This window comes from Bos mutus, chromosome 3, assembly GCF_027580195.1.
Source record: "Bos mutus isolate GX-2022 chromosome 3, NWIPB_WYAK_1.1, whole genome shotgun sequence".
Taxonomy (NCBI): Eukaryota; Metazoa; Chordata; class Mammalia; order Artiodactyla; family Bovidae; genus Bos; species Bos mutus.
Window position 1 is genome coordinate 16,111,539 of NC_091619.1, and position 27,871 is coordinate 16,139,409.

General features: G+C 53.3%; 2 protein-coding genes across 16 annotated transcripts in view; one reads left to right on the top strand and one right to left on the bottom strand.

Moving 5' to 3' along the window:
* The first annotated feature begins 1,771 nt into the window (after window positions 1-1,771).
* On the top strand, window positions 1,772-13,412 carry CELF3 (CUGBP Elav-like family member 3). Of its 14 annotated transcripts, none has more exons than XM_070363485.1 (13): window positions 1,772-1,916; window positions 3,124-3,206; window positions 8,374-8,422; window positions 8,760-8,888; window positions 9,150-9,229; window positions 10,313-10,456; window positions 10,572-10,713; window positions 10,948-11,097; window positions 11,512-11,578; window positions 11,851-11,917; window positions 11,966-11,984; window positions 12,214-12,357; window positions 13,285-13,412. In XM_070363485.1, exons 1-13 carry the CDS (start codon window positions 1,772-1,774, stop codon window positions 13,410-13,412), a joined length of 1,347 nt encoding a protein of 448 aa, XP_070219586.1. The 14 variants fall into 14 exon arrangements, with proteins under 14 accessions (XP_070219586.1, XP_070219595.1, XP_070219590.1 ...); XM_070363494.1 differs by having other exon boundaries at window positions 11,512-11,577; window positions 11,856-11,917; window positions 12,214-12,297; XM_070363489.1 differs by having other exon boundaries at window positions 11,512-11,577; window positions 11,856-11,914.
* Window positions 13,413-21,436: 8,024 nt separating this feature from the next.
* SNX27 (sorting nexin 27) overlaps window positions 21,437-27,871 on the bottom strand; it is a 79,694-nt gene continuing 73,259 nt past the window's right edge. The window contains exons 9-12 of one of the 2 annotated variants that reach the window (XM_070367083.1): window positions 27,591-27,740; window positions 27,144-27,272; window positions 26,729-26,788; window positions 21,437-22,211 (exon numbers count right to left, since the gene is read on the bottom strand). In XM_070367083.1, the coding sequence (XP_070223184.1) occupies window positions 22,167-22,211; window positions 26,729-26,788; window positions 27,144-27,272; window positions 27,591-27,740 (384 nt within the window). In that variant the 3' untranslated portion in view covers window positions 21,437-22,166. Of the gene's footprint in view, window positions 25,343-26,728; window positions 26,789-27,143; window positions 27,273-27,590; window positions 27,741-27,871 lie in introns of both variants that reach the window. The other variant, XM_070367082.1, reaches the window with a different exon arrangement.

Sequence of the window (27,871 nt, forward strand, 5' to 3'; positions counted from 1 at the left end):
AACTGGGGCAGGGGGAGGAGAAGGAAGGAGCGTTTGGGTCTCCTCTGCACTGAAGGGGAGCTTGATGGTTGTGATTCTGCCCACTGAGGCAATCAGGAATCTACTCTCATCAGAGGTTCTTTGCTTTGACTATTTCTTCAAGAAATATTTGTTAAGCTCCTACTATGTGTGAATAAGACATTGTGCTAGACACTGTGAACAGTAAAATGCTGAATTAAACGGTGTCCTGGTCTTCAAGGAGCTTCCCAGTGAGAAAGCTGTCACCACCCGTGACGCTGTCACCACCAGCTGTCACCACCACCGCTGCCACGCTGCCCACGCGCGTATTACACACAAACCCCCCAGAGGGCAAGGAGGGGGCGTCAGCAAATGCCAGCAAGATCGAGTTTTCCTTGCTCTCTTTTCTGGAAAACATACAATTCCCTCTCTGTACTCTTCTCACCCTGCTCTCTCTTCCACAATCCCGTTTCCATATTTCTCTCTGGGTCCCTTCTGCCCTTTCCCCCAGGCTCCGTGACCTGCTTCCTTCCCCAGCTACACCCTTCTCCTCACCCGCCCCTAACCTGCCCAACTGTCTCTATGCCCTCTTCTTTCCCCTGATTTCTTTCCTTGGCTCCCCACTCTCAGTCTCCCCAGATGCCGGCTCCCCTCTCTTCCTCCCCCTTGCTCCCCTCTCCTGGGTCTTCTCTTCCAGCACCGGGGACAGCTCCAGCCCCCGGAACAATGGACCCCACCTTAGGGCTCCTCTGTAAATTCTCCATCTTAGTACCTTGCCCAACTCGTGATTGGGGAGTGAGATGGGGGAAGGGTTATTATCAACAGGACCAGCTGCTCTTCTGGGGGTGGGAAGGGAGTCAGGGATGAAGGAGATAGAAAGAGGGCGTGGCTCTTGTCTGGATTGTGCGTCCCTCTCCAGGGTAGAGAATTTGTATTCCACCCCTGAGACTGACATCACTGATGTCAGGGGAAAGGAGGTGGGAGTGGGGAGGGGGGTGTGGAGGGGGGAGGTTTTTGTTGAGGAGAGCGCGGCCGGAGAGCAGAGCTCCGGGACCCAGGTGACCGGGAAAGCAGGCAGCCCCAGCGGCGGGAGCAGCCAGCAGCAGCCCAGGCCCGGGGACCGGGGTGGGGGTGGGAGGGGGGCTGAGGGGAGGACCTGAAGGGGGCGGCAGGGCCAAAGGGACCCCCGGAGCCCTGCCGCCATCAGAGACCAAGCATCTGGCATCAGGGATCTTCGGACCCAGCAGAAGGACCAGCCACAGGGGAGGTGTCCTCCAGGAAAGCCAAGGAGAACTCCACCTGCCCCACATCAGGAGTGCCCCCCTCCCAGCGCTGCTGGCCACCATACCAGGACCCTCAGCCCTCAGCTCCCATCCCCGTCACGCTCCTCAGACCCCCTCTGCCCTCCACCTCCAGCTCTCATCTCAACCCCCAGTTCCCAGTGCTTCTGCTACCACCCCGACCCTCCAGGTCTTGGCCACACTGCCCCCCATCCTGGGATCTCTGCCAGCTCTCTGGGAGGGAGATCATTTGTTTGGGCTATGCCCCCTGGTGGCATGACAGTGTCTGCCTAGACCCCTGACCCCTAGCCTTCCACTCCCTGGGCCTCCTTTGTGTGAAGAGCTGCCCCTCTGCTAGCACTGTGGTTGGGGCCACAGGGAAAGCCAGCCCCGGCTGGGCCCCAGCCCCCGCCACTTGCCTCCTTGCTGGGCAGCTCCCCCTGGCCTTCGGGCCTCTCCCTGCTCCCCTCGGCCCCTTCTCCTGGGCCGCCCCGATGAAGGAACCGGATGCCATCAAGCTGTTTGTGGGGCAGATCCCGAGGCACCTGGAGGAAAAGGACCTGAAACCCATCTTCGAACAGTTTGGTCGGATCTTCGAGCTGACTGTCATCAAGGACAAGTACACCGGGCTGCACAAGGGTGAGGGGTCAGGCCAGGCTGGAGAGGCTTCAGGGAGTGGGCTGGGAGGCTGGGAGGAGGGGACAGGCCAGGCTGGAGGGATGGAGTGGCTGGAAAAGGCTGATCTGGAAGGAAAAGAGTTCCTGGGATGGGGAGTGTGGATGGAAGAGCTAGAAGAGAACTCAGCTCGGGTGACCAGGGGACTTCAGGTGGAGGACTCAGGAGAGCCTCTTCGGGGGAAGAGTTGTCGAGGGGCTGCAGAGGTGTGGCTCCCTGAGCTGAGGCGGATGATGTGAACGTGTACGCAAGGAAGGATGGAGGAACGAGAGAGCTGGTTTGAGGGACAGAAGGTGGGCAGGGGTGTGTGTGTGAGGGAGGTGTCGCGCACAAGAGGAGAGTCTTAGTAGCCTCAAATACTACCGGGACAGGGGTATGGACCTGGGGTCACGTGCTCAACCTGGAGAGAGTGGATGGATGTTCATGGACTGGGCAGGGCAGCTCCAGAAACTAGAGAGGGGCCTGGAGTGACTGTAGAATGACAGGGGCTGGTGAAGATGTAGGAAGTGTAGGGACTGGGAAGTTAAGGGAGCTGGGGGTGAAGAGAGGCCTCAGGGCTGTGCAGCTAAGCAGGGTCAGGCCCAGGGTCAGTCAGGTCCGGGGTCAGGCTTTGGAGAGCCCCTGGTGGTGGGGCTCAAAGGGGCCACACTGCTTCCCCGTCCACCAGCCCAGGGACTCCTGTGCCCCGCTCTTCCCTTCCTTCTCTAGTCTGCTCTCCACGCTCAGAGTTGGAAAGAAAGGAAGAAATAGCAAAAATGGGAGAGGGGAGGGGTGATGACCAAGATGGAGGGAGGTGGAGGCGAAGGAGGAAGGGGAAAGAAGACCAGCTAAGGAAGAGAGGAAACCACAGACACGTACTTGTCTGGAGATCACATGCCCCTTCTCCTCCCCCCACACAAAGCCCCAGCTTCCGACAGCCCAGGCTTCTCTCTCTTCCATCACCCCACCGTGGAAGACTCCCGGTCTCGAGGTCTCTGCCCCGTGCTCCTCAGCCCAGAGACTCCTGGGGAGAACGTGCATCCCCTCTCAGGCACCTTCCCGCCCCAGCAGGCAGAAGGTAGCAAGAAGGGAGCACTCCCTGGTCCTCAGGCTCACAGGGAAGGAGAGCCTTTTAGGGAGGGGAGATGGGGACTCACCCCAACCCGGCCTCTCTGCCCCTGCCGCTTCTCAGGATGTGCCTTCCTGACATACTGTGCCCGCGATTCAGCCCTGAAGGCCCAGAGCGCCCTGCACGAACAGAAGACGCTTCCAGGGGTGAGTCCCACTCCAGAGCCAGAGGGCTGAGAAGGGCCATAGAAGGGGCACCACCTTCCCAAGACGCTGAACATATCTTCCACCTCCTCTGGTCACTAGGAGGTCACTTCCTCCTGGTAGCTCCCCTCCTCCTTGCTGAAGATGCATGCATTTCTTCCCACCGATATGGAAGGAAAACAGCGATGAGTGGAGTAGATACAACCTTTGCCAGCAGCAGAGGCAGCCCCTTCCCCACCCGCCCACCCGCCTCTGGGGCCACATGTAGAGGAAGGACTCAGCTGGCTGGGTGGTGTGGGGAGAAGACTGTGGGCACCAAGTGCAGGGCAGAGGGGGGCAGGAGGCGCTCAGGCACTCTTTCTGGCTCTGGGGAGGAAATCTGTGAGATGGGAGAAGCGTGCTTGCACCCTGAGATGAGCAGCTGGTGCCTGCTGGATAGGCATCTCTGAGCTACTTCTGAGGTCGAACAAGCTCACCTCGTAGCTCCCAAGAGAAACCACAGGAACAGTGTCACAGGGCATCGGGGTGGATCAGGGCCTGGTGGGCCTGGGCTGCGAGTAAGCCCTGAGGAGGGGGGCAAGGGGCAACAGGCAAGGGCAGGCAGCCATCAGCATGGAGGATCCGGCCTGACCCCACCGAGCGTGCCTAGGGAGGCAGGGTGGCCTCCAACGTGGCCTCCCCCCGCAAGGTCAGAGCTCTTTGTCTTCCTCTCAGCCATCCTTGCAGCTTGTCCCAGGCCTGGGTGGGGGGAGGGTGAAGACAAGAATAAAGGCTCTCAGACTGTGCCCCCCAGTTATGCATCCTGGGGGAAAAGGATGAGCCATTTCTTTTCCGTATCTCTCGGCTTCTGTGGCCTCCCCTGGAAAGTACCTCTTGAGAGATAACTCCATCCTTCCCTCCAGCCAATATTTGCTGAACAGTCTGAGTGCTGGAGACACACCTGTCACATCCCCTTGTGTGGGAAATGGAGATGCAGCCTGTTTTTCTAGCTCTTCCAGGGAGGGAAATAGACAAAACAGATGAAAAGAGGGTGCGGGGAATCCAGGAAAACAGGACTGTCTCCATCACTCCCAACTTCACACCCTCCGTGGCTCTAGACCCTCAGTGCCCCTAGGGCAGCAGACGCACTGCCAGGTCCCCGCCTGCACCCACCATCTTCCCGGCCACAGCCCATGAAGTGAAGGATCTGGGCATGTGTGAGCAGGCTCGGGTTCTAAGAAGCACATGTGTGTGTGTGTGTGCGCGCTCATTTGTGTGTATCTGTGTGTCTGTGTGTGTGCACTCATGTGTGTGTTTGTGTCTGTGCTCATGTGTGTATATGTCTGTGTGTGTGTGCTCGTGTGTATCTGCGTGTGCTCGTGTGTGTCTGTGTGTGTGTGCTTGTGTGTGTGTGTGTGTCTGTGTTTGGGCACAAGCATCTCCAGGAAGCCTGGTTTCCATCGCATGACCTCACGACCCTCCTTTTTCTCTTTCTTCTGTGGAGGCCCCACACAGATCAACAGTTTTCATTTCCATTGCTGTTTCTCTTTCTCTGTTGTCGCCCATCTCAGAGTTCCTGTGAAAAGAGGAGTGGGGAGGGCCAAGGGAGGAGGTAGAAAGCAGGGTTGGGGGTCATGGGTGAGAGAGATGGCAGGGATGGGCAGGAGCCCCAGGGCCATCTATGCCAGCAGGGGGCTTCCTCCCTGGCCCTGTCCCCCTCCGGCCGCCTGTGTGGCTCAGGCATGGCTCCATCCTGGGTATGGAAAGATGCTGCCTCCTCTTCCTGAGGAAGTAAGGCCTGGGCTCAGAGGTGAGTGAGGAGGGCACCCCGGTTAATAATTGTCCAGCCCTGCCCTGAGCTCCCAGCTGACGCTGAGTTCTCACTCTGGCCCCTGCCCCAGATGACAGAATCCAGACGCACCTCACAGAGCTTTCAGTAGGAAATGAGGGATTCTGTCCTCCAAGGGGGCCCGTGTAGGGGGGCCCGTGTTGGGGTTTGGGGGAGCAGACCAGGGCAGCCTAGGGGAGCCAAGCTCGGCCTGACCCTGTGTGCCCCAGGTCTTTTCTCAGCCACCTGCCTTTCTGGCAGCAGTGTTTTCCTTCAGATGAGTGTGCAAGTGTGTATGTGTGAGTGTATGTGTGTGTCCAGTCTCCAGCTCTGGTGCAATTGTGTTGGGAAGTTCTCCCTACTGTCTAATCTCCATGCTTCCTTCTGCAGGTTCTTTCTTTAATGGGGGCGTTTACTCTCCTTTCCCCCATCTTTGTCACCCCAGAATCTGGAAGGTACCGCCATATTTGGGTGATGTGTAATGCTGCAGAGAGAAAGAATGGGAGCTGGACCTATGGCCATGGAACCCCATTTCCTTCTCTCCTTCCTAAGAGTTCCCCGGAGAGGCTCTGTCACAGGACCCTGAATTCTCTCTGTGAGCATTCTCCCTGTGGCCTCCTGGAGGTGGTGGCGTGAAGGACTCCTTCTATCTGGCCTACCTTTCCTGCTCTACATGAGTCCCCCCTTCACCTTGCCGTTGGGCAGGAGGATTATGGCTCCACGGAAGGGGCCTCTGTGTGATCTGGGACACCGGGCTTGAGTCTGGAGCTGGGAGTGGCAGGGCACCAGGCCTCTGCCTTCAGAAAAATTAGATTTGTGGGCATGGGGAACTCTTCTTGGAAGTGAGGTCTTTGCTCTTGGTGAGAAGAACTTACTTACAAGTGACCATGTTGGTGGGGGTCTTATAGATACTTGGTTGGAGTATAAATAGCCCCTTCTTCTTTGGGAGGCCCTGGGGAGGGCTTATCACCTGGCGGGTAGTAGCTAGGGAAGAGAGGCACCCGGCACCTGGTTGCCAGGTAAACACGGCCCAGCTGGACTCAGGGGAGGGGGCAGGTGTGCCCGAGCTGAGCTAACAAAGGCTGAGCTTCCCACAGGAAGTGCCAGGCCAAGAAGGAGAGGCTGGGAATGGGGCACTGGGGGCTACCAAGGGAGAAGGCTGTCTGTGGGGGAGTGGGGAGAGCCTTCCGTCAATGTGGTCTATGCTGTGGTCTGTGCACTTGTTTTTGTGCGAATCTATATCAGCTGTGGATATTTATTGATATGCTATTTTTGTGCCTGGGAGCCTTGCAGGGCAGGAACACCATTCTCTCTCTCTGGATCCCAGGTTCCCCATCCCCAACCAGAACAGCAAATCCCCAGGGGCCTGTTGGGAAGGGTTAGTGCCAAGCCTAAGAATTCCCCAAAGCTGTGACTCAGGTCCTACTGCTCCTGTAGTGAGGTTGAGAGGTTGGCTGCTGAGATGCCCACGAGGGGACTTCCTGGTTGCTTAGACCAGAGAACAGGAGAGGAGGAGAGTGAAAGAACGAGAGGCTGAGTGGCTGACCACTACCCCTCACTGCATGCACACACACACACACACACACACACACAAACACGCCCTTGAGGAGATTGAGCCTCCGATGGGATAATCCCAGATTGCTGAAGGATAAAGCTGGGGCAGATTGGTCAGAGGATTTGTGTGTCGGTTACTACCCACCCCTGCCAGCTGCTCTCAGATCCAGAGACTAGGGGGAGGGGTGGACAGGGAGAAAGCATTGGTTGAGGTGGGGCCTAGATTGGATCTGGAGCTGAGAAAACCTCACCTGCAGAGTCCAGCTGGACAGACTGGCATGATCGCCACCTGGGGACAAGGTGCATGTGAGAAGTGGGCAGGGACAACTACCATTCCTGCACTTCGCTGGGTGATGCGCTGACACATGAAGTCTCAAGGGCTGAGGGCAACCTGACTCTAGACTGCCAGATCCAGCCCATTTCACAGATGAGGAAGCTGAGGCCTAGAGGAGAGAAATGTCCAAGGTCACCCAGCTAGTGAGTGGCAGGGCCAGCCCTCAAAGTCTATCTAGTGCCTTTCCTGAGGGTTACTTTGGTCCCACCCTTGGAATGTGGATGGATGGTTACTTCTGTTTATTTTTTTGGCCACTAGAACAAGGGCAGCTCCACCAGCAGGTGAGTGGGGTGACCAGGTGTGGCCCCAACAGTCAAAGTCTTCAACAGCAAAATATATTCAGACCTGAAATACTGAGTCCTCTCCTGCCTCTCCAGTTCCTAAGATGCTCCCCACCCTGGTGAAGGAAATCAACCTGCAGGAGTCATTCCCAAGTCCTCTCACCAGACAGGAACACAGAGAAGGGAACTGTCTGCATTTCCACCGAAGCTGAACAAAGGGAGATGCTGCAGGGGTAGGGAGAGGGTAGAGTTCAGAAGGACTTCTGGGTACCCGGAGAATCTCAAAGGAGCACGGGACAGCATTTCCCCCCCTAGAGCTGTCTTGATAGTGAGACACTAAGGATTTGATCTGGAAGAGGAAGACAGGAGATTGGACAGTATGGCTCCAGTAGAGCCTACTCAGCGCCTCCCTCCAGAATCAGGAAGCTCTCCTGGGCCCCTCCCCCACCTTTCTGCCCCCACCAAATCCTCCACCCCCAACATACCCTGTTCCCACCCCCCTCCCCACTCCTTCTCCGGGTGTGTGGAGCAGCAGAAGTGATGACGTCACCACGGTCGCCAGGGCGACGGGGACGGATAAATCAGGCTGAGTGGGCGGTTGCCATGGCGCGCATTCTCCCGTTGCCACGGAGACTGGGCATCTGCTCCCTTTGTGCTGCCCGAGTGCCTTCCCCCTGGGGTCAAGGGGTGTAGGGGGGCAGAAAAAGAGGCAGCCACACCTCCAGGGGTCAGACGGAAGTCGGAGCATCTGTGGGGTCTCCTTCAGTCTAGAGTCTTCCTTGGGGCTTGCTTGATGGGGTGGCCTCTGCTGCTCCTACTTTGTAGAACTGAGGCAGCCTTGCTGAATAGCCCTTGGTTGGGCTCTATCTCAGGACCCGGGTCCTGTGGGCAGCCCAACTCTCCCCCCTAAGGAGAGCAGCACCTCTCCTTGGCCGAATCACCTGGGGCCCTACCTGAGCTTGGAGTCCTGCCCCACGAGCACCCTCCTCTCCTTCCTCTCCTTCCTCTACCTCTAATCCCCTCGGGTCCTAATCCCAAACAAGACTGAACCCCATCCCTTCGTTCCCACCAACAGTTTAGAGGGCTGGGCCTGGGGCTTACTCCCTCTAGCCTCTCTGCAGGTCCTGGCCTGGGGAGGGCACCTGGGGCGGTCAGAAGTGGTCCCCAGCAGTTCCTTTCTCTTCTCTCCTTTAGATGAACAGGCCAATCCAGGTCAAGCCAGCCGACAGCGAGAGCCGAGGAGGTAGGTTCTGTACCTTTGGAAAGGTGGGCATGAGTCAGGGTGGCCAGAGGGGATGTGATCCAGCCCACTGCTGAGATGGCAAAACTGAGGCCCACAGGGGAGTGTAAATCAGCCCTTCAGAACCGGGGTGTCCTCTCTATGTAACTGTAGCCTATCCCCCAACCATCCCCATTTCACACTCTAGAGCCATTGGTCCCCAGGGTGAGGGGAGTCCCAGGGAAGAGCGGAGGTGAAGGGGAGAAGGGGAGGGGTCTCTGCCTGTCCCAGGCTGGAGCAGGGCAGGGAAAGTGCCCCCAAGGCCCTGCATCTGCCCCTCCTCCTATGCCCTCCCCGCCAGAAGACCGGAAGCTCTTTGTGGGGATGCTAGGGAAGCAGCAGACAGATGAGGACGTCCGGAAGATGTTCGAGCCTTTCGGGACCATAGACGAGTGCACTGTGCTCCGGGGCCCAGACGGCACCAGCAAAGGTAGCCGCCGCCGGCCCTCCCCCCCGGGCCCTCCCCCCCGGGCCCTCCCCCACCGCCGGCCCTCCCCGCCGGGCCCTCCCCCACCGCCGGCCCTCCCCGCCGGGCCCTCCCCCACCGCCGGCCCTCCCCCCCCAGGCCCTCCCCCACCGCCGGCCCTCCCCCGCCGGGCCCTCCCCCACTGGTTCCATGGGCAATGGGGACTATGGGGGCACCCTCCAGGGTGGGCACTCACCCCTTCCTCTTCCCTCTTGAACTCTTCAGGCTGCGCCTTCGTGAAGTTCCAGACCCACGCGGAGGCTCAGGCGGCCATCAACACCCTTCACAGCAGCCGGACCCTGCCGGTGAGTCCCACCGCTGCCCTAGCCCTCAGGCCTCTTCCAGCCTCACTGGGCCCAAACCAGACCCTGGCTCAGAGTGAGCAGTCCGTTCTGGATAGGATCTTTGGATTTATTAAAAAAGAATTTTCTAGTGGAAGAATCAAACTTCTTAGGGACAGCTTTCCCTTGGAAAGACCATCTCTGCCCCTTGTCCCCATGCCCATCCCCCATCTTCAGTCCAAAAGCCCTTGCCCTCCTCTCCAGGCTCCTCCAGCCCTCAGCCCTCTTCACTTTTCACTTCTTCTCCTTCCTCCCCGCCACATCCCTCGCCCCCAATGGCTGGACATCAGGACACTTGCTTAGTGGCCCCACATGCCCTCTGCACCTTCATCCTGCTGCCCTACCCCCTCCCCTCACATTGGCAGTGGATTAGCTAGCTGACTGCTTTCACAGAGGGCTCCCCAGCAGAGCAAACCCCTCAAAAGAAACTAGCTAGCTCCCAAGGAAGTTTGAAGTTTGGTTTCCCCAAACTCCATCAGGTTATCTGAACAGAGGCTGGGCAAGCAGGCACTTAGCAGGGACCTGGGTGAGAGGATACAGCATCAGATAGAGAAATGCGTTCCAGAGCCCAGGATTCTACAAGGATTCTTGCAAATGTTCCAGGCTAGTTTTTATTTACTAATAGCTTAGGCTGGTGTTCAATGTCGAGCTGTGTCCCCTGAGCACACCGTGAGGACTGGGACACGGGGGAGCAGCTACAAGGCAAGATGAGCTTGAGATTAAACATTTGCTATAGCTGATCCACCCTGGGGATGATTTCCAGCTCAGGATCTGCATGGAGAGGCCAGGAGTGCCCTTTGCATTCTGGGAGCATCTTCTGCTTTCCAGAACATGGCTTCATATTCCTTGACTTTTCCTGGTCTCTTGCACGACCTGTCACGGGGGGAGGGCAGGATGAAAGCCTCCCCATTTGACATCGGCGCTATGATGGCTGCCCTCCCAACGAGGCCAAGCCAGGAGTGGAGGAACTGAGGCCAGGTCCTAAAGGCTCTGGGGAGGAGAGACACTGACTCCATCCCTCTGACCACGTGTGGGGCTGGTGCTCAGGGTGCCTCATCCAGCCTGGTGGTGAAGTTTGCCGACACGGAGAAGGAGCGCGGTCTCCGCCGAATGCAGCAGGTGGCCACCCAGCTGGGCATGTTCAGCCCCATCGCTCTCCAGTTCGGCGCCTACAGCGCCTACACCCAGGCCGTGAGCATCTCCCTCCAGGGTCCTGCCCCCATCTCCCAGTGCCAAGGCCCAGGGTGGAGAGGGGAGCCGGACCAGGGTGCAGGGGCCCCACTCTCCTCTCTTCCTCTGTTCCCAGCTGATGCAGCAGCAGGCGGCCCTGGTAGCGGCTCACAGTGCCTACCTCAGCCCCATGGCCACCATGGCTGCCGTGCAGATGCAGCACATGGCCGCCATCAATGCCAACGGCCTCATCGCCACCCCCATCACCCCCTCCTCAGGTAAGGTCCAGGCAGGGCTGGGCTGGGCTGGGCTGGGGTGCAGGAGGCAGCTCATGGGAGCTTCCACATGGTGGAGGTGGGGAGGGGGGCTCAGGGAAGCGTGGGGTTTGGGAGGGGTCGGGGTCAGACAGTAGCCTGCCTCCTCCCCTCCACCTCCAGACTTGCTGACCATTTCTCTGCATCTCCGTGTGTATCTGCTTCTCTGCCCTGTCTGTGCTGCTTTCTCCTCCCCAGGAACCAGCACGCCTCCTGCCATCGCTGCCACACCCGTCTCTGCCATCCCTGCTGCCCTGGGCGTCAACGGCTACAGCCCAGTGCCTACCCAGCCCACCGGGCAGCCTGCCCCTGACGCTCTATATCCCAACGGGGTTCACCCCTACCCAGGTGGGGTTTTCTGGCCGCCTGCCCACCGCTCTCCCCAGCAACCATCCCCCCACCACTCTCACTGTGGGCAGTCAGGACCCCCCTTTCCTCTCCAGACTCCGGGGTGACAAGGCACTTTCTCCTGCTCTGTCACCCAGGGCAGGGATGTTCCTTCCCCGTCTCGGCCAGGGAAGCTGAGGCATACAGAGGCGAGGCAACTTGTCCAGGGTGGCACGGCCAGCCACGACTCAAGTCTTGCTGATGCCAGGCTCTCCCCTCTGCCCGCGACTCGGTGCATGTCCACCCTCTCAGTTCACCCCCATGCCCTCCCATGAGGTTGTCCTCCCCGCCTGCCTGGCCTTGGCTCCCAGAAGCAGAGGTGGGGCTCCCTGCTGCCTCTGAGCCCCCTCTCATGGTCAGCGCTGCTCTCCCCAGCCCAGAGCCCCGCGGCCCCCGTGGACCCGCTGCAGCAGGCCTATGCGGGGATGCAGCACTATACAGGTGAGGAGCCCCGGGCTCAGCCAGGGTGGAAGGGTTGGCGAGAGGAAAAGAGGCCTGGGCTTCCTGCTTTCTGCCAGTCACCCCCTCAGATTTACCTCAGGCCATACCTTCAAGGACACACCTTTATGGGCATGGTCTGAGGCAGCCCTCCTCTGACACCTCTCATCCTTGTCAGCTCCACTGGCCAGCCTATGGGCAGAGGGACAGGGTTGGTTAGGAGGGCCAGGGCCAGGGACATCTCAGAACCCCATCAACTCTGTTCTCCACAAACCTCCCAGCAGCTTACCCAGCAGCCTACAGCCTGGTGGCACCTGCGTTCCCACAGCCTCCTGCTCTGGTGGCCCAGCAGCCCCCGCCACCCCCACAGCAGCAGCAGCAGCAGCAACAGCAGCAGCAGCAACGGGAAGGTGTGGTGTGGCCTGGGGTGGGGGGTCCCAGCTAAGAGCTTTCAGGGGTGGGGTGCCCTTGTCATGGGCTCCAAGGCTACCTCTGGCCCCGTGCATGGGGATGAGAGTGGGTAGGGGACAGACGCAGTGGCTGGATCCCTGGCCTACATGTTGGGGGCTGCCTTCCCCGTCTGCTTGCAGTCTGTCTCCCCATCACTGAGCACCTCCTTCTGTCTCTGCTGCCACCCAGGCCCTGATGGCTGCAACATCTTCATCTACCACCTGCCCCAGGAGTTCACGGACTCAGAGATCCTCCAGATGTTTGTCCCCTTTGGCCATGTCATCTCAGCCAAAGTCTTTGTTGACAGAGCCACCAATCAGAGCAAGTGTTTTGGTAAGAACACAATGATCCAAAAGAGAAAATAGGGCACATTTTGCCCAGACTCCAGATGAGGACAAGGTCTGATGCATTTGAAGGCACTTTGAGTTGCAGTGGGGCTTCCCAGATGGCACTAGTAGTAAAGAATGTGCCTGCCAATGCAGGAGACTGTGAGAGACATGGGTTCAATCCCTGGATGGGAAGATCCCCTGGAGGAGGGCATGGCAACCCACTCCAGTATTCTTGACTGAAGAATCCCATGAACAGAGGAGCCTGCCAGGCTACTGTCCATAGGGTCGCACAGAGTGGGACATGACTGAGTGACTTAGCATGCACACATGCACATCTGGTTGCAACAGGCCCAGTATTTGAAATCCAGATCATCCAGGAGTCTGAAAGAACCATTTTTCCACTCCTGATACCCCATACCAGCTGCTGCCCAGGCCCATCCCCTCCTCCAGAAACCGCATCTTTCCTCCTTTAAGAGTTGGTCAAATCCATGCTCCGAGTGGACTGGAAGAGGCTCAGGAGCTGGGGTAGTTCAGTTTTCAAAAGGAAGGCTTAGGAAGCAGGGTTTAGTGGTCTTAGTTCTTTGAAAGGCTGCTTCGGGGGAGAGAGGGGACGTACTTGTCCTCTGGGCTTCAGATGTCATTTAGGGTCTGCAGTGGAAGTTTCAAAAGGCAGGCTCTGAGCTATCCAGGCCAAGGAGGGGCTTCCCCTCAAAGAATGCAGAAAGGAAGGTCCTGGCATATGCAAGAGGGTGGACTGGACTCATCCACTCAACTACTACTTACTGAAAGCCTCCGGTGTGCTGGGCAGTTTCTGGGCATTTGGGAGACATGGAAAAAGTAGGGTGATTACAGGAAAGCAAAGGGTAGGCCTTGGCCTAAGCTCAGGGGAGTGAGGGGGGCTGGGCCAGGCCTTATGACCCTCTCATCTTAGGCTTTGTGAGTTTCGACAATCCAGCCAGCGCCCAGGCTGCCATCCAGGCCATGAATGGTTTCCAGATTGGCATGAAGCGCCTCAAAGTCCAGTTAAAGCGGCCTAAGGATGCCAATCGGCCCTACTGAGGGCACCCAGGTGGGTCCCGCTCCCGTCCTGTCAGCTCTCTAGCCCCTCACTGCAGCCAGGGCCCCCCCCTTTTCCTAGCCCCCTCAGGGATTCCCACCCCTGGCTCTGGGCACTCAGCGACCTGGAGCAGCTTCCTCAGCTGTTTTCAATCACCCAGGTCTTTCTCTTTCACTTTCTCTTTCACACACACACACACACACACACACACACCGTGACCCCAGAGAGAGCCAAGTCTGTATCTACCTGTGTCCACTCCCTAGAACTTCCCCAGTACCTGGTCTTGTTTGTCTGGTCAGTGTCCATGTGTCTATGTGTCTCTCTTTCTGGTTTTCCTTTGGGATGGAGTAGAATTAGGGGAGTAGGGTTTGGGGACTAGGGGGACTGGTTTAGGGTACTGGAGGGTCCTAAAATCACTGGCTCCTAGAATATCTGTTGTCCTGAGGAGTGGGGACATCAGGTCATGGTGCCCTGGACCCCAAGTGGTAGCAGTAGACCCATGGCACAGGGGAGAGTGACAGAACAGACTGGGGGGAGTCTGAGTGTCAGGCCTCTGGGAAGTACCGTTGGTTCAGGTGAGGTGGCTGGAATGCTGGACTGCCTGTGAATTTTACATAACAGGCCCCCTCCTCCCCATTGCCCGCCACCACCCCAACCTCATGGCCACAGAGCTGTGAGCTTTGATTACTTTTGTGTTGTTTAATCTCTTTTGGACCAAACCCCTGAAAAAAACACAACCCAAGAACAATACCCACATTTTCTGTTTTTCCCCCTTTCCCCCCAATCCTGGCTGCTTAACTCCCCCCCAACCCTGGGGGTCCCCCAGCCCAGGGCCCGTGTCCATTGTCGGCCGAAGCCCCCATCCCCGGACCCCTGCTCCGGGCCCCTGTAAGTTGCATGGAACGAGCGTGTTGTCTTTGGAGCCGATTGTTTGTTATTTGGGGAGGGGGCCGCGGAGGGAAGCGCCCCCCAGCCCAGGGTCAGGGCCGGGGGCAGCTCGCGGGACGTGCTTGGTCAACAGTGGTTGGTGACTGTGGTCTGTGTTCCGTGCATTCTCTCTGGCTTTCTTTGTTCCTTTTCCAAAAGGAATGAGAGCACCCCCTAGGGGCTGGGGCGGGTCTCGCCCACGAGACTGCAGCCCCGGCTCCGCCCCGGCCTGCTCTGCCGCCCTTTTGCGGACGCCCCCTTGCTCTTCTCCAGGTGTCTGTCCCTGTACCTCACCCTCCTTCCTCTGAGTCCCCTTTGCCTGCCTGTGTGTCACCTTGTGTCTTTGCCTCTCCTCCTCTGGCCCCTGTCTCCACACCCTCCAGCCTTTCTTCTCACGGGCTGTTTGAGTATTTCCTTCCTAACATCCTTCGGTTACCTGTATCATCCGCCTCACCCTCCCATCTCCTCTCCTCCACCCTGGCCCCTTGTCGAATGGCTGGGCGGCCAGACGGTTCAGTTTGGACCGAGGCCTTCCTGATGACCTGCCTTCCTCAGTGCCCGCGGCTCCCTCTGACCCCAGGGCCCATGACCTGCATCCGCTGCCGTCTTCCCCCAGGCCTCACCTGTGTTTCCTTCCTTCACAGGTCTGGAGACACCAGAGGAAGGGGTGCCTCACCCCTCTTCCCACGGCTGGCCCCGGCCCTCTCTGCACATCCGCCCTGGGCCTTGTCTGGGCTCTGGGGCAAACGCTGCTTCGTGGCCCTGGGGGCACAGGACACCGGCCCACTCCCATCACCCCGCCTCCCCCAAAGGGCCTTTTCCTGCCAGGTGCCCTTTTGGCCTTTTGTGAGGGAGCACGGACCAGGCTCGAAGGCTCGGGGATATCTGCCTTCTGCTGAGGCTCCTGTGATGGGCCTCCTGTGCCCAGCTTTCGCGCCTCCCTCCTCCACCACTGGGCCTCGTCTACCTGTGTGGCCCAGGAGGGCAGTGGGGGCCTCCGACACGCTCCCCACCCACCTCACCCCAGCCTCTTCCCCACATTAGGGGGTTTCTCAGAAGCTGGTTTTCACACTCCCTGCCACCCTCAGCTTGAGGTAGGATAACCCTTAACCCTGGGCTCCCAGCCCTAAAACACTGCCTCCCCTGAGGGCCCCCCTAAGGAGGGTGTGGGGGAGCCCTGAGGGCTGCCTCTCCGCCAGTCAGCCACAGAGACCCTCCTCCTTTCATGAGGAAAAGACCTCCCCCAAACCCCTAAAAATGTTTACAGTCTCTGCTGGTCCCCTCCGTGTAAATACCACTACCACCCGTGCGTTATCCAGCCCGGCCCAGCCCGGACGCTGCCATCTCTCTTTCTGGGAGTTTAGACAATATTTCCCTTGGATTTTTTCTCTCTCTTGATTTCTCCCTTTGCTTTGGGGGGTAACTGGGTATTTGGGAAGAGGGGTGCGGGGCGGGCTAAAAGGGTTTATTACCTGATCATTTTCTTTAGAAAGAGGTTTTAGGGAAAAGAAATGGGGTGGGGGTGGGGGTGGTAAGGGGAGAGTGGGGAGTCAGTTTCAGACACTTCTCTATGCTTAACTTATTTATTTATTGCATTTTACTTTTAAAGAGTTGGTCTTTTCTGTCTAAATAAAGAAAAAAGTTTAAAAGCTTCAAATAAGTGTCTTGGAAGGATGGAGGTAGAGGATCTGGTGCCCACAGTGGGTGGGGGGAGGAGGAGGTACGGAGGGTGAGGTTGGGGAGAGAAAACTCTATGAGGAAGGCCCAGACTTCCTCATAGGAAGTCCTTTGAGCACAGCCTAGGCCTTGATCATGCCTTCATGATCTTGTTCCTCTGCCCTTCTTTTGGGCTTAGTTCTGGAATGCTCTACAGAGCAGGCACAGAAGGGAGAAAGCAGGTCAGCAGGCCTCTTTCCCATAGCCAGCCCTGTCCATCTGAAGGCTGAGGACATGCGGCCTCACACTTCAGACCTCCACTTGTCCCTCGTTCACATGGGGGAGCTGTGGGATACTGGGAGCGGAGTGTGCCACCGCTGTTTGTAATGCAGTTCTCTGTACCTGCCTGATTCTCTTCTAGGCCCTTAATGTGCATTTCCTCATTTCAACAACCCTCTGTTCTTGCTGTTCAGTTGCTCAGTCGTGTCCAACTCTTTGCTGCCCCATGGACTGCAGCATGCCAGGCTTTCCTGTCCTTCACTATCTCCTGGAGTTTGCTCAGCTCAAATTCAGGTCCATTGAGTTGATGACATGAGGCAGGATATAATTTTACAGACAGGGAAATGGAGGATGTGGAGGTGAGCTCACTTACCCAGCGTCACAGAGTGACGAAGGGATGGTGCAGGAAGGGAACCCAGGCCCCAAAGCCCATGGCGCACTTGTCTCACAGCTTCACCTACCTGTCGGTGACCTGAGGCAAAGATCCCAAGAAGTATCTAGCAGGCCGGAGCAGTAACTCCTATCAAGCAGAAAGCGGATGCATTAGCCCTAGTCTCTCGGGTTTCTAGATTCCACTCTGTAAACTGCTTTCCTGCTGGGGTTCACACAGTGTTGTCTTTAACTTCAAAACATAAGGGCCATTTGCTTCTAGGCGGCTACCTGCAACCTCACCCTCATAACTTGCTTACTTTCCAGCCTAGATCTGGCCTCAGACCAGAGCTCTTCCGTGAGAGGACAAGGATGAGTGAATCCCCACAACTCACCCCCATCTACGCCCCATACTTCTGCCTTTTCTTAAACTGCCCCAAACTAAGAAGAGACAGAAAGAGAAGTAACATGTGTGGCACTGGAGGGACTATCTGTGGACATTGTTTCAAAAAAAAAACAAAAACATGTCTCTTGGCTTGGTAAGGCATCAGGGATGGGACTTACTCAGGATTCTGAGCCAAGTCCGCAGCATATGAAATCTCCAACAGAGACATGGGTGTGTGTGCATGTGGTCAGAGATGGGATGAGGTGTGCACGAGGAGGAAGGTCACCAGAGCTGGAATTAATATTGTGAATTTTCCCCTGAGCTGCTCACTATAGCTTTGCAACAGTTTCTGGGTCAGGACAGAAAGATGGAAAGTTGGGTTTAAACCAAAAGGCACCTCCAGTGACTTACTGACAGCTGGGATCTCCTGAGATGTGGGGATTGAGGGGACCAGGAAGGCTTCCCCTTCCTGGCATCTTTCTCTTCACACAAACAGGGAAGGCAGCATTCGTTGCTTGTCACTGCTTGCTGCTGTCCCGCCTCCCTCAAGGCTGCAGCCAGTTTTTCTCCAGAGAAGTATTAGGCAAGTCAGGGTGAATGATGAGGGTGAAGAAGACAGGGTTCTTCTGAGGAATCAGAACATCTGGGCAAAGATTCTCCAGGCCCTTTGATGACAAAACAAAGGAGGCCACCTGAGACAGAAAAGGGGGCTCCTAACTTGCCTGGCAAATCCCATGGACAGAGAAGCCTGGTAGGCTGCAGTCCATGGGGTCGCTAGGAGTCGAACACGACTGAGCGACTTCACTTTCACTTTTCACTTTTATGCACTGGAGAAGGCAATGGCAACCCACTCCAGTGTTCTTGCCTGGAGAATCCCAGGGACGGGGGAGCCTGGTGGGCTGCAGTCCATGGGGTCACTAGGAGTCAGACACAACTGAGCGACTTCACTTCCACTTTTCACTTTTATGCACTGGAGAAGGAAATGGCAACCCATTCCAGTGTTCCTGCCTGGAGAATCCCAGGGATGGTAGAGCCTGGTGGGCTGCCATCTGTGGGGTCGCAGAGTTAGACACGACTGAAGCGACTTAGCAGCAGCAGCAGCAACTTGTAGGAACACAGATTTTTCAGACATCATACTGCTTCAAACATAGCAAGAAAGGTATAAAGGAGAGGTAGTTCTGTTAGCTGATGAAGTTCACCAACCTTTCTTCTGAGCAGAAGAGGCCTCAAAATAAAATGCAGAAGAAATAGGAAATGATGACAACAGGATCACTTACCTTCAAGCCAAACAAGAGGAAACCGCATTAGTTTCTTCTAAAATAATCAAGTTACTGTTCAAATGTTTATGGCAGCATGAAGAGAAGAGAGAAGGAAAATAACTTAAGGCAGAAGAGTGGAGCGGACAGGTTAATAGCAGGGATTGGGGGAAGCCTTCTAGTTTTAGAGATAAAAAGACATTTAGGAAAATATCCTCAGTTGGGAGGGGGCTGTGGTGATGAGAATGTGGTAAGTCCCACCATTCCTTCAGTGCATTCCCATCCCGTCTGTGTTTTCAGATCTTTAAAATACATGAATGTAATACAAGCTGTCTCGCTTCTTTAGGGTTGGACTCTTCAGTAGCTTGAGGCCCTCTCTGATTTTCAGGCTCTCCATTGTCTTTTCATTCTCCTGCTAAAATTTCAAAGGCTTTCACAGCCTTGGCTGCTTGAGTTTGTGACTGAAGCAATTCCCACTCTTGGCCAAGCAAACCTCATTCCCTTTTCCAAATTTGAAAACTTGAGCAGCCCTGGCTCAAGCTCCCAGCTCTTAGATTCTCCCCTCTCTGGCTCCTCTTTCAGTCTATCTTCCCGAGTAGTCGGCTTCCTTTTGCTCCTCATAAATGGGGTTGCATCTTCTCTTTACTCAAAGAAGATGATGGCCAGATACGTGTTTCTAACCTGCTGTTTCTCCTGAACTCCGTTTCGGTAGTGCCTCTCCTCCCTCCATCCTCCTCCAGGAGAGGCTCCAGTAGAGGCTCACTGTGAACTGGCCCAGCCCAAACTGCAGTCACACCGTTGCTCTCAGGTCTCGGATCCAACCCAACTGCAAAGCCCTACTGGCTCGCGCTCACTCACGTCTGTTTCTCCATCTCACCGCCACCCACGCTGTCCAGGTTCTCCTCACCCATTGGAGATCTAGTTTCCTCCCCACCCATCTCCACATCCCCCCTCCTGTTCTCCGGAGAAGTCATCCATCTTCTACAAATTCATTCACAGGTATCTACTCTGCCTTGCTCATCTGCCATGTCCCCACCATCCGAATCAGTGCCCAGAACATTAGGAGGTGCTCAGCAAATAAGAAATAGCTGCTGGACACCTGTATCCACATTTCTCACACAGGCTTAAACTGCAACAGGTCCAAAGCTATTTTCTTCCCCAAAGTTTCACATCTTAAATATATCCATTTGCCACTGAGCCATGAAACCTTGAGAATCTTTTACTACTCTCCAGTAAACTCAATGTTTAATGCTAAATCGTAAATGATTTTACTTCCGTAATTTTTTCATATTCATTTCCCTCATTTCAAGTTAGTACTGCATCCACTTACTAATCAAGACAGTCTCCTACTAACTGACCCGTGTATGTATTCTGCAACATCAAAGTTTCTCAAGTGCAGCTGATGAAAGATGAAACTTCTCTTTTTTATTTTTTGGCCATGCTGTGCGGTTTCTGGGGTCTTAGTTCTCCAATAGGGTCTGAACCTGGGTTCTCAGCAATGAGAGCGTGGAGTCCTAACTGGGGGATCACTGGGGAAATTCTCTTTAAAAAAATGTAGAGACTTTACCTGGCATTCAAGGCTCTTCAGAGGCTTATCTTCCATTTTATTCCTATACACACCTTAGATTCTAATCAAACAGAACTGTTTGTTGTTGTCTAGACAAGTATTTTGATACCTCCAACCCATGTATTTTCATTCCCAATTACCAGTGTTGGCACATAACAGATCAATGAGGTTTGCTGAATGCCTTCTTGTTGAAATCCTGCTCTTTCTAAACAGTTCACTTTAAACACCATTTTCTTCATCAAGATTTAACTGCTTCATCCAAAGATCTTTCTCTCATCTTTTCTAGTCCTTTTGCCACTTAACCTTCCACAGCTGGGGATCACGGCCATTCCTCCAAGAGCCTGAAAGTCAGGAGAGTTTCTTACTTTGCTTTTGTATCTATTGCAGTATCTAACACAACACTCTGCACAAAGTAGATAATCAATATTTGACTTTACCTTCTGTTATTCTAACTCTGGAGTTCCACTTTCTACCCCTCTGTGGATTCTTTCCTCATTAAATAAAAAATTGTTTTTCCCAATTAACACAGTAGTATCTGTTGTTGTTCAGTTACCCAGTTGTGTCCGACTCTTTGTGACCCCATGGACTTCAGCACACCAGGCCTCCCTATCCCTCACCACTTTCAGAAGTTTGCCTAAGTTCATGTCCATTGCATTGGTGATGCCAGCCAGCCATCTTATCCTCTGACGCCCTCTTCTCCTTCTGCCCTCAATCTTTCCCATAGCAAGGACTTTAATATTTACCAAATTTCAATTATTTAGTACTGGCGGCTGAGTGAGAGACCCATGCAATGTCTCTCCCCGAACTGCCAAACAAAATGTCAAACTACTCCTTGCTCTCATGGTCTCTAATCAAGGAGCAAAAGCATGTGGCTCACGATTATAGAAATAAAATAGGAGGGTCTATAAAAATAATTTAAAACATCCAACCAAACAAAAACGCTGAACTTTTCACAACAGATTCAGCCCAGAAACTAACACACAGAGTAGAATAAGGATTCTAAAGTACAGGTGCTCAGTCCACAGCAGCTGAGACTCTTCTGCAAGAGCTAAAACATGCAAGACCATGTGTGCAGAGGAAGGACTCCAATCACCCGAGTACACAGTACAGAGCTGGGACTCGTTAGAGGTGACATGTACCTTTCGGTTCAGATTCCAGAGGGAAGTTTCCTGTTACTTGAAAAGTGAAAAAGAAAGTACATGTTGCTGGGCCAGGGGGACAGTGCTAAAACCTGTCCCAAGGGCTCTGCCAGACTCTATCTACATCAGGCTGAGGGAGAGATGTCCTGTGAGTCAATGTGGAGCTTCAGTGAACTGGCACAACCAATCCTGAAAGCTGGAGAAGGAACTTTCTGGAAACTGAACTGTGGACCAGGGGCCTCCCAGCTTCTCCTTTCTCCTTCTCCTTCTTCCACCTCTCCCCAACTCCTGCTCTCAAACATCCGCCTCACTAGTTGTGCAGGAGAGCCAGTTACATGTTTCTCCCCATCTTCAGATGGATCATTCAAACTCAAATCTCAAACATCCTTCTTCACCTCTTCCCACACAACCCAAAGGATTTGTAGTCAAGGAAACCAAAGAATAGTTTCATCAATAAATCAATTTATTTAAAAGAATATGTTACAATTAATTACACTAAGTGACATTACCAAACAATTTTAGAGTGGTTAGCTCTAGAACAAGGAATGAAAGAAACACTGTTAGCCATTATGTGTCTGTGTATTTTCTCTTCACATTTCCTAAATCACAAATAAAAAATACAAGATACTGCAGTGAAAATACAATTAGAGTTTCTCTCAAATAAATTAAAAGTGTGCATGGTTTGGGGAAAACTGAAGCCCAGCTCACTGGCTTACAAAGGGGGCGTGATATAAAACTGGTGTCCAAGTTTAGCAGTTGGCCAGTGCCTCCACCCACATCACTCCCCTCTTCGATTCTGTTCCTCCCCAGAACCCTAAGCTTCCCACACATCCTAGATTACTGCTGAGGAGTGAGCTGACGCCACTGCGTATGAGTGAGCCTTGGCATGACGTGCTCAGGTTTAGAGGAAGAGGAAGGCAGGAGGTGAAACCGGAAGGTGGGGGACTAACGACGCACACCAACCCCCTCTCCTCTCTGAGTATTCAACCACATCACCCTCCCAAAGGGAAGCTAATGTGACACAGTGAACCTGGAAGGAACCTAGCAGGTGTGCTGGGGCCCAACAGACCAAATGGTTTCTACTGCTGAATCAATCCAGAGAACACCAAGGACAGAAGGGAGGGCACCGCTGTCCCTCTAGGTTTGGAGACTTCCGGTCACCCAGGATGACATCCCCTTTAAGAAAACTGCCTTCCAGAGCCAGGTCCCCGAGTTGGCAAATTCTGAAATGAGAGACAGAGGTATCACCTCCCATCAGAGCCCTATACTGCTGCTCCAAGCACTGAATTTAGAGGTACAAGAGAGAGTGACCCAAAGCTACTGGCCTGGGCAAAGGATGAAACCAGATGGGCCAGGTATGGGGATGCTGAACATTTACCTAATTCCTCCCTGAGAGCTGTCCAGGCCTAGGAGCTGCCCTGAGCACACACCTGTGCTGAGCTTAGACCTAGAGCAAGGGGAGGGGAGAAAAATGGAGAGTAAAATTAAACTATAAAGAGCAGAAAACCCAAAGCACGGGCCAAGGGAAACTTTCTACAGAGATAGGTTTCTCAGGGCCTGCATTTTCTCCTGACCCCTAACAACTCTGAGCTTTTATCAAAGAGGATGGGAACTCTCTGTGGGGGTGAAAGGAGAGGAGACCAGGGCAATCCTGCTGGCTTTGCTGCGGGCAAAGCAGGGCGCAGGGGGACTTCTCCATTTCCTGGAGACAAATTGCAAAAAAAAAGACTGAGGAGAAGCCTCCCTGAGCAGAACCCAGGACTAAGAAAGATAGTAGGGATTCGAGAAAGGAAGTGCAGAGTAATAGGGAAAGGGTATCACACGAACACTGCTTCATGCAAAGAAGAGCTTGACCCTAGGAGCTGCACAGCCCCAGAGACCTCTGCCTCCATCGCAAGACACCTGCTGTGAATGGAAGAGACGAGAAAGCCTTCCTCTGGGCCTTCCCTCCTTCCCCTTCTCCCCAAGCTGGGGCTTTGTTAATGGAACAGCCTCAAGTAGGGGCTGGCCCTCAACATATTCTTCCAACAGGCTAACCATCCAGTGGGCCCCACCCAATCTCCAAGTGCAAAGTGAGTGCCAGGTCAGGGCGGAGGGAGGGAACAGCGTCTACACACGCTAAGAGCACCCCCGCTGCTCTCACATCTGCAGGGCAGCCTTTGGGCTTCCCATGGACTCCAGGATTTGTTCATTCCTCTCCCACTCTGACAGAATAGGAGCAAACTGCTATTTTTAAAGTGTGAACGGAGCTGGGGCCAAAAACCTCTTCAGCTCCTTGGAGTGGGCAATCAACATACCTTCTTCCCATGGTCCTCTGGCTCATTATTAAATTCACTTATGCCAGAAGAAGTTAATTCTGTGCCAAAGCCTCCAAGGCAGGGCTCACTCTCTGCGACTTTAAGCACAGCCTCCTTACAGTTTGCACTCTGCGATCCCGCCTGGTTTGGAGAAGGCGAGGAAAGACTGGATGTCCTACATGATACCACACCCCCTGGGGCAAGTGCCTGCCAGGGTAACAGAGTGAGAGAGAAAGTAAAGTGCCTCACAACCATCTGCAGAAACAAGTTACAGAAACAGAAACTTCAAACCACCCCAACACTGCTCAGTGACTACAGCCAACTATGGTTGCCTCCCAGTTAGACAAAGCAAAAGATGCCACTCTGTGAGGGCTTTTGTGCAGAAGGCAGAGAAGGAAAAAAGTAAAAGAGGCTCAAAGATGTGTTTCAGAAACAGGAGAGCCTGACTACGAGCTCTCAACACCATCTCTTTGGAGCCTGGGGGTTGAGAATGTTGCTCCTGCTGCTCTCACGCCCGGAGGGCAGCCTTTGAGAGAGCGACATTCTCAACCCCCAGTCAGCCCTGGCCCCAGACCCAGGAATGCAGTTCTTAGGTCTCAAAAGGTCTAACTGCAAGGTCAGATGAGGCGCTCTTTTAAGGGACAAAAATATTTTCCTTCAATCTCCTTTTAATTAAAAGTTGAGATCCAACCCAAATCAACCATATTCCTACTGTTCCTTTCTGGGTCCTCAGCTGGCTTAGACGGGTTATGGTTTTGCTTGGCTCAGATCACTGACCCATTCCAAGTTTCCCCAAGGCCTTGGGGATATGGTCAGATCCTTCCCCAACATGGTTGTTTAAGGAAGTCACAGAGAACCTAACAGTTACGGTGTTACTGGTAGGAACGGAGTAGGAAGAAGCTTACGTACACAGCGCCTTTCTTCTTTCCTCCCCTACCTAAGTCCAATCTTTGTGCCTAAAGATGTCAGCTTTGACTCTGGTCCCGAGTACGACCCCTGCTTTACAAACAGCAGAGAAATGGGCAATCATGACCATGAAGTGTTTCAGGCGTCTGGGCATCAACCTCCTGAGCTCCCCTTCCCGTTCATTCTAGGCCTGCTGGAAAAGCACACAGGGGGCCCTTAGGAAGCAGGAAGATGTGGAATGTGGCTAAAGGCCATGAGTGGAAGACAGAGAAATGGACCAGGAACGTTGTCTTGGAATCAAGAGAGACCACACCAAGTCTTCAGACTCTTCCTGCAGATCTGCAGCCCCACTGCCCTTGAAAAACACACTTCTGTCTCCTCCCCAGCAGCCTTTTGAAGATAAAGAAACTATGCTCCTTGCTCCTCAGACTCTATGGCAACCCATGGTCCAAAATCTTCATTCAATACAAAAAAGGGGGGAAAACCCGAGCAGGTTGTAAACTTTTCGAGTCCTTCATGAGGAGAGGTATTTTTCCCTGTAAAATTTTTTTTTTCCTTTTTAAAGTTTGTTTCAAAATAAAGAGAGCAAGAGAGAAATCATGAGTTCTAGTGAAAGGTGTGTAAAAACACAAGCTAAAAAAGGTACTGCCATCAATATGAAATTTAAAAAGAAATATATATATGTATATACGTGCAGCTAATTTGCGTATATATAATTTTTACATACATACATATATATGTCTGAACAGTGCAAATGGATGGAGTTCATAGTTCCAGTTCTAAAAATATAGTACAAGGAGAGTCTGTTGGTATGAGGCCCAGAGGAAAGGACAAAGATCCCTTTGGCGAATTGGTTGGGCTTATTTCTTTTCCTGTCTTAACTCAGCTGACTCCTGGTGCTGACCCATCTATTGTTCTCTACCAGCTCAATTACAGAGATATGAAACTCAGAAGGATTATTAATGACATTTAGTTTAGGGCTTTTGAATATAATGACTTTTTTCCTTTTTCTCTTCTTTTGTGTTAATGGTTACTCTGTCTGACATGGGAGACGAAAGGGATAAGAGGATGAAGGTGAAGAGAAGGAACAGGGTAATGAAAGGCTAGGTGGCCACATCTCTCTGTTGTGACCTCGCCATCTGGAAAATGTTCTGAAAGGAAAAAAAGACAAGAGTTACTGGGAAGCCTCAGGTGTCTTCATCTCCTCCCATCCAGAGACAACCCCTCACACAGAAAATGTACGACAGGATGACTCGACATGATGGGCCTCATCACTGGATACAACTTTCCATCAAGAATCACAGCCTTTTAGAGCTGGAAGGGACCCAGGATATAACTTATCCAGCTCAGTCTTTCAATCTCACAGATAAGAAAAGATGAGAAAACTGAGATCCAGGGAGGCCAATTTGAACAGAATCACAGAAAGAAAAATGGTCAGGAGAGAATCCAGATCTGATCCCCAAAGCCCTGTGTGCTTCCTACAAAACCAAGAATATAAATGTTCATATTCCTTACTTTGCTTTCTGAACCTCAAAAACATCTTCTTGGAGAGTAAGCAGCTAATTATTCAGAATCTTTTAAATTCTGTTCCATCACTAGCATGTACAGACAGCAGGAAAGCAGCAGCAGAAACCACACACACACACACACACTCCTGGTTATCCTACACGCTCTTTAACATCTCATCTAGTCAGGACTAAAGCTAAGTACAACTGCGCTTCTGGACCAGGAACAATACGGAGGGCGACTGATAAAAAAATAGGTAGAGGAGGGTCCATGAAGCCACGGAGATGAACAGCCTGTGGCCAACAGCCACCCTCTTGACACGGGAAACAGGGATTTTTTTTGCACAGTCTGGTTTAGCATCCAAAGCTAATGACCTCTCTGGAAAAGTATCCTGGTTCATGTGGGATGACTGGTCTCTAATACTCCTAGAAGAGTGTCCCGGCTCACGTGGGATGACAAGTCTGTACCTAATATTCCTAGAAAGTGTCCTGGCTCATGTGGGATGACCGGTCTCTAACTAATACTCCTAGAAGAGAATCCTGGCTCATGTGGGATGACTGGTCTCTAACTAATACTCCTAGAAGAGTGTCCTGGCTCACGTGGGATGACAAGTCTGTAACTAATATTCCTAGAAAGTGTCCTGGCTCATATGGGATAACTGGTCTCTTAACTAATACTCCTAGAAGAGCATCCTGGCTCATATGGGATGAACGGTCTCTAACTAATCCTCCTGGAGGAGTGTCCTGGCTCGTGTGGGATGACTGGTCTCTAACTAATACTCCTAGAAGATCCTGGCTCATGTGGAATGACTGATCTCTAACTAAGACTCCTCGAAGAGTGCCCTGGCTCACGTGGGATGACCAATCTCTAACTAATACTCCTAGAAGAGCACTCTGGCTCATGTGGGATAACCAGTCTCTAATATTCCTAGAAAGATGGAAGTGAGGGTCCCAGGTATTTGGATAAAGGAGTGTACATTATAAACAAACAAATAAAGATGAAAAGGTCAATTCAAGATTGTTTAGAATTACCTCTTTTCTCCACTTGAGCTCGCAGAACACCCTCTCGAAGCATTCATGCATGTAATTAAACTGAAAAACGACAAAGCAACATTCACTGCCTTCTCCAGACCAGGCATCACAAAACCATTCCTTTAAACTCCTACCCAGAGTCACCTTCCAAACTTGCTCAGCCTGAGAACAACCTTAAGAGACTCCATAAAACCCAGGCCTGGCTCATCTCCTATTCTCTGGCTCCTTCTAGTGGTAATTGTGAGTCAAGAGGAAAGTGAAACTGCTAATCTAAAGGAAAGACAGAAGAACCTGGGGATTCAAACAGGTTCAGATCTTGCCTGTTATCCCTACAGCTCCATTTCTGCATTTAGCTTTCGGAGAACTTTAAACCCAATCTACTTTCCCCAAGCATGTTTCCCCAACCATCACTCACATATGGTGTGAAGATTTTAACCCATCGAGGCTTCTTCTCTCCTCGCGCATATTCAAAACAGAAGGCCATTCCTTCTTCATCTGTATCCCATCGCTGCATCTCATCCCATTCAAATGCTATTACCTGGTTCTGAACAATCAAGAGCATAAGTTTGAGAATGCTGGGGAGCTTAGGTAAGATGGGTTCTGAACCAGGCAGCAGAAAAGAAATGTAGAGATGTCTATAGCATTTCATGGAAAAGACTGACAGAAGAATAAAAGTCAATGTAAACAGCCAGTGAAGGCAAGGAGCAGTGTGCACCCAGAGCCCAGGTATCCCAGTCAAAACAATTTTGATTCCACTCTCCCCCACCCCAAGTAGGACCGAAACGTAGCGAGTGAGCACCAAGCATTCCCTGCGTTCCCGGTCCTGCCCCGGCCTCCTGGGGCGTGCTCAGTGGGCTCTCACCTCCAGCTGTCCTTCTTCAGTGCAGGCATGCAATTTAAAGTGCGTGATGCTGATGGCTGTGATGACATGCCCCTTCCTCCTGGAGTCGCAGGCACAGTGGGGGAAGATAATTTCATTGTAGCCCTCACAAGTCCTTAGCATGTTGAGGTACTAGGGGAAAAAAAAGGAAAGAGAAACAGTGCTACTCTAGAACTATACCATCCTCAAGAGCTGCTGAGAAGGTACAAAAGAACCAAGAAAATCCTCGCAACCTACAGACCGTGCCTCTGGCCTCACATGCA

Coding starts and splice junctions, on each gene's coding strand:
- CELF3 (XM_070363465.1), top strand. CDS start 1,772: ATGAAGGAACCGGATGCCATCAAGCTGTTTGTGGGGCAGATCCCGAGG. Junction 9,230..10,312: donor ACAGCAGCCGGACCCTGCCG/GTGAGTCCCACC, acceptor GCTGGTGCTCAG/GGTGCCTCATCCAGCCTGGT. Junction 11,098..11,511: donor CGGGGTTCACCCCTACCCAG/GTGGGGTTTTCT, acceptor TGCTCTCCCCAG/CCCAGAGCCCCGCGGCCCCC.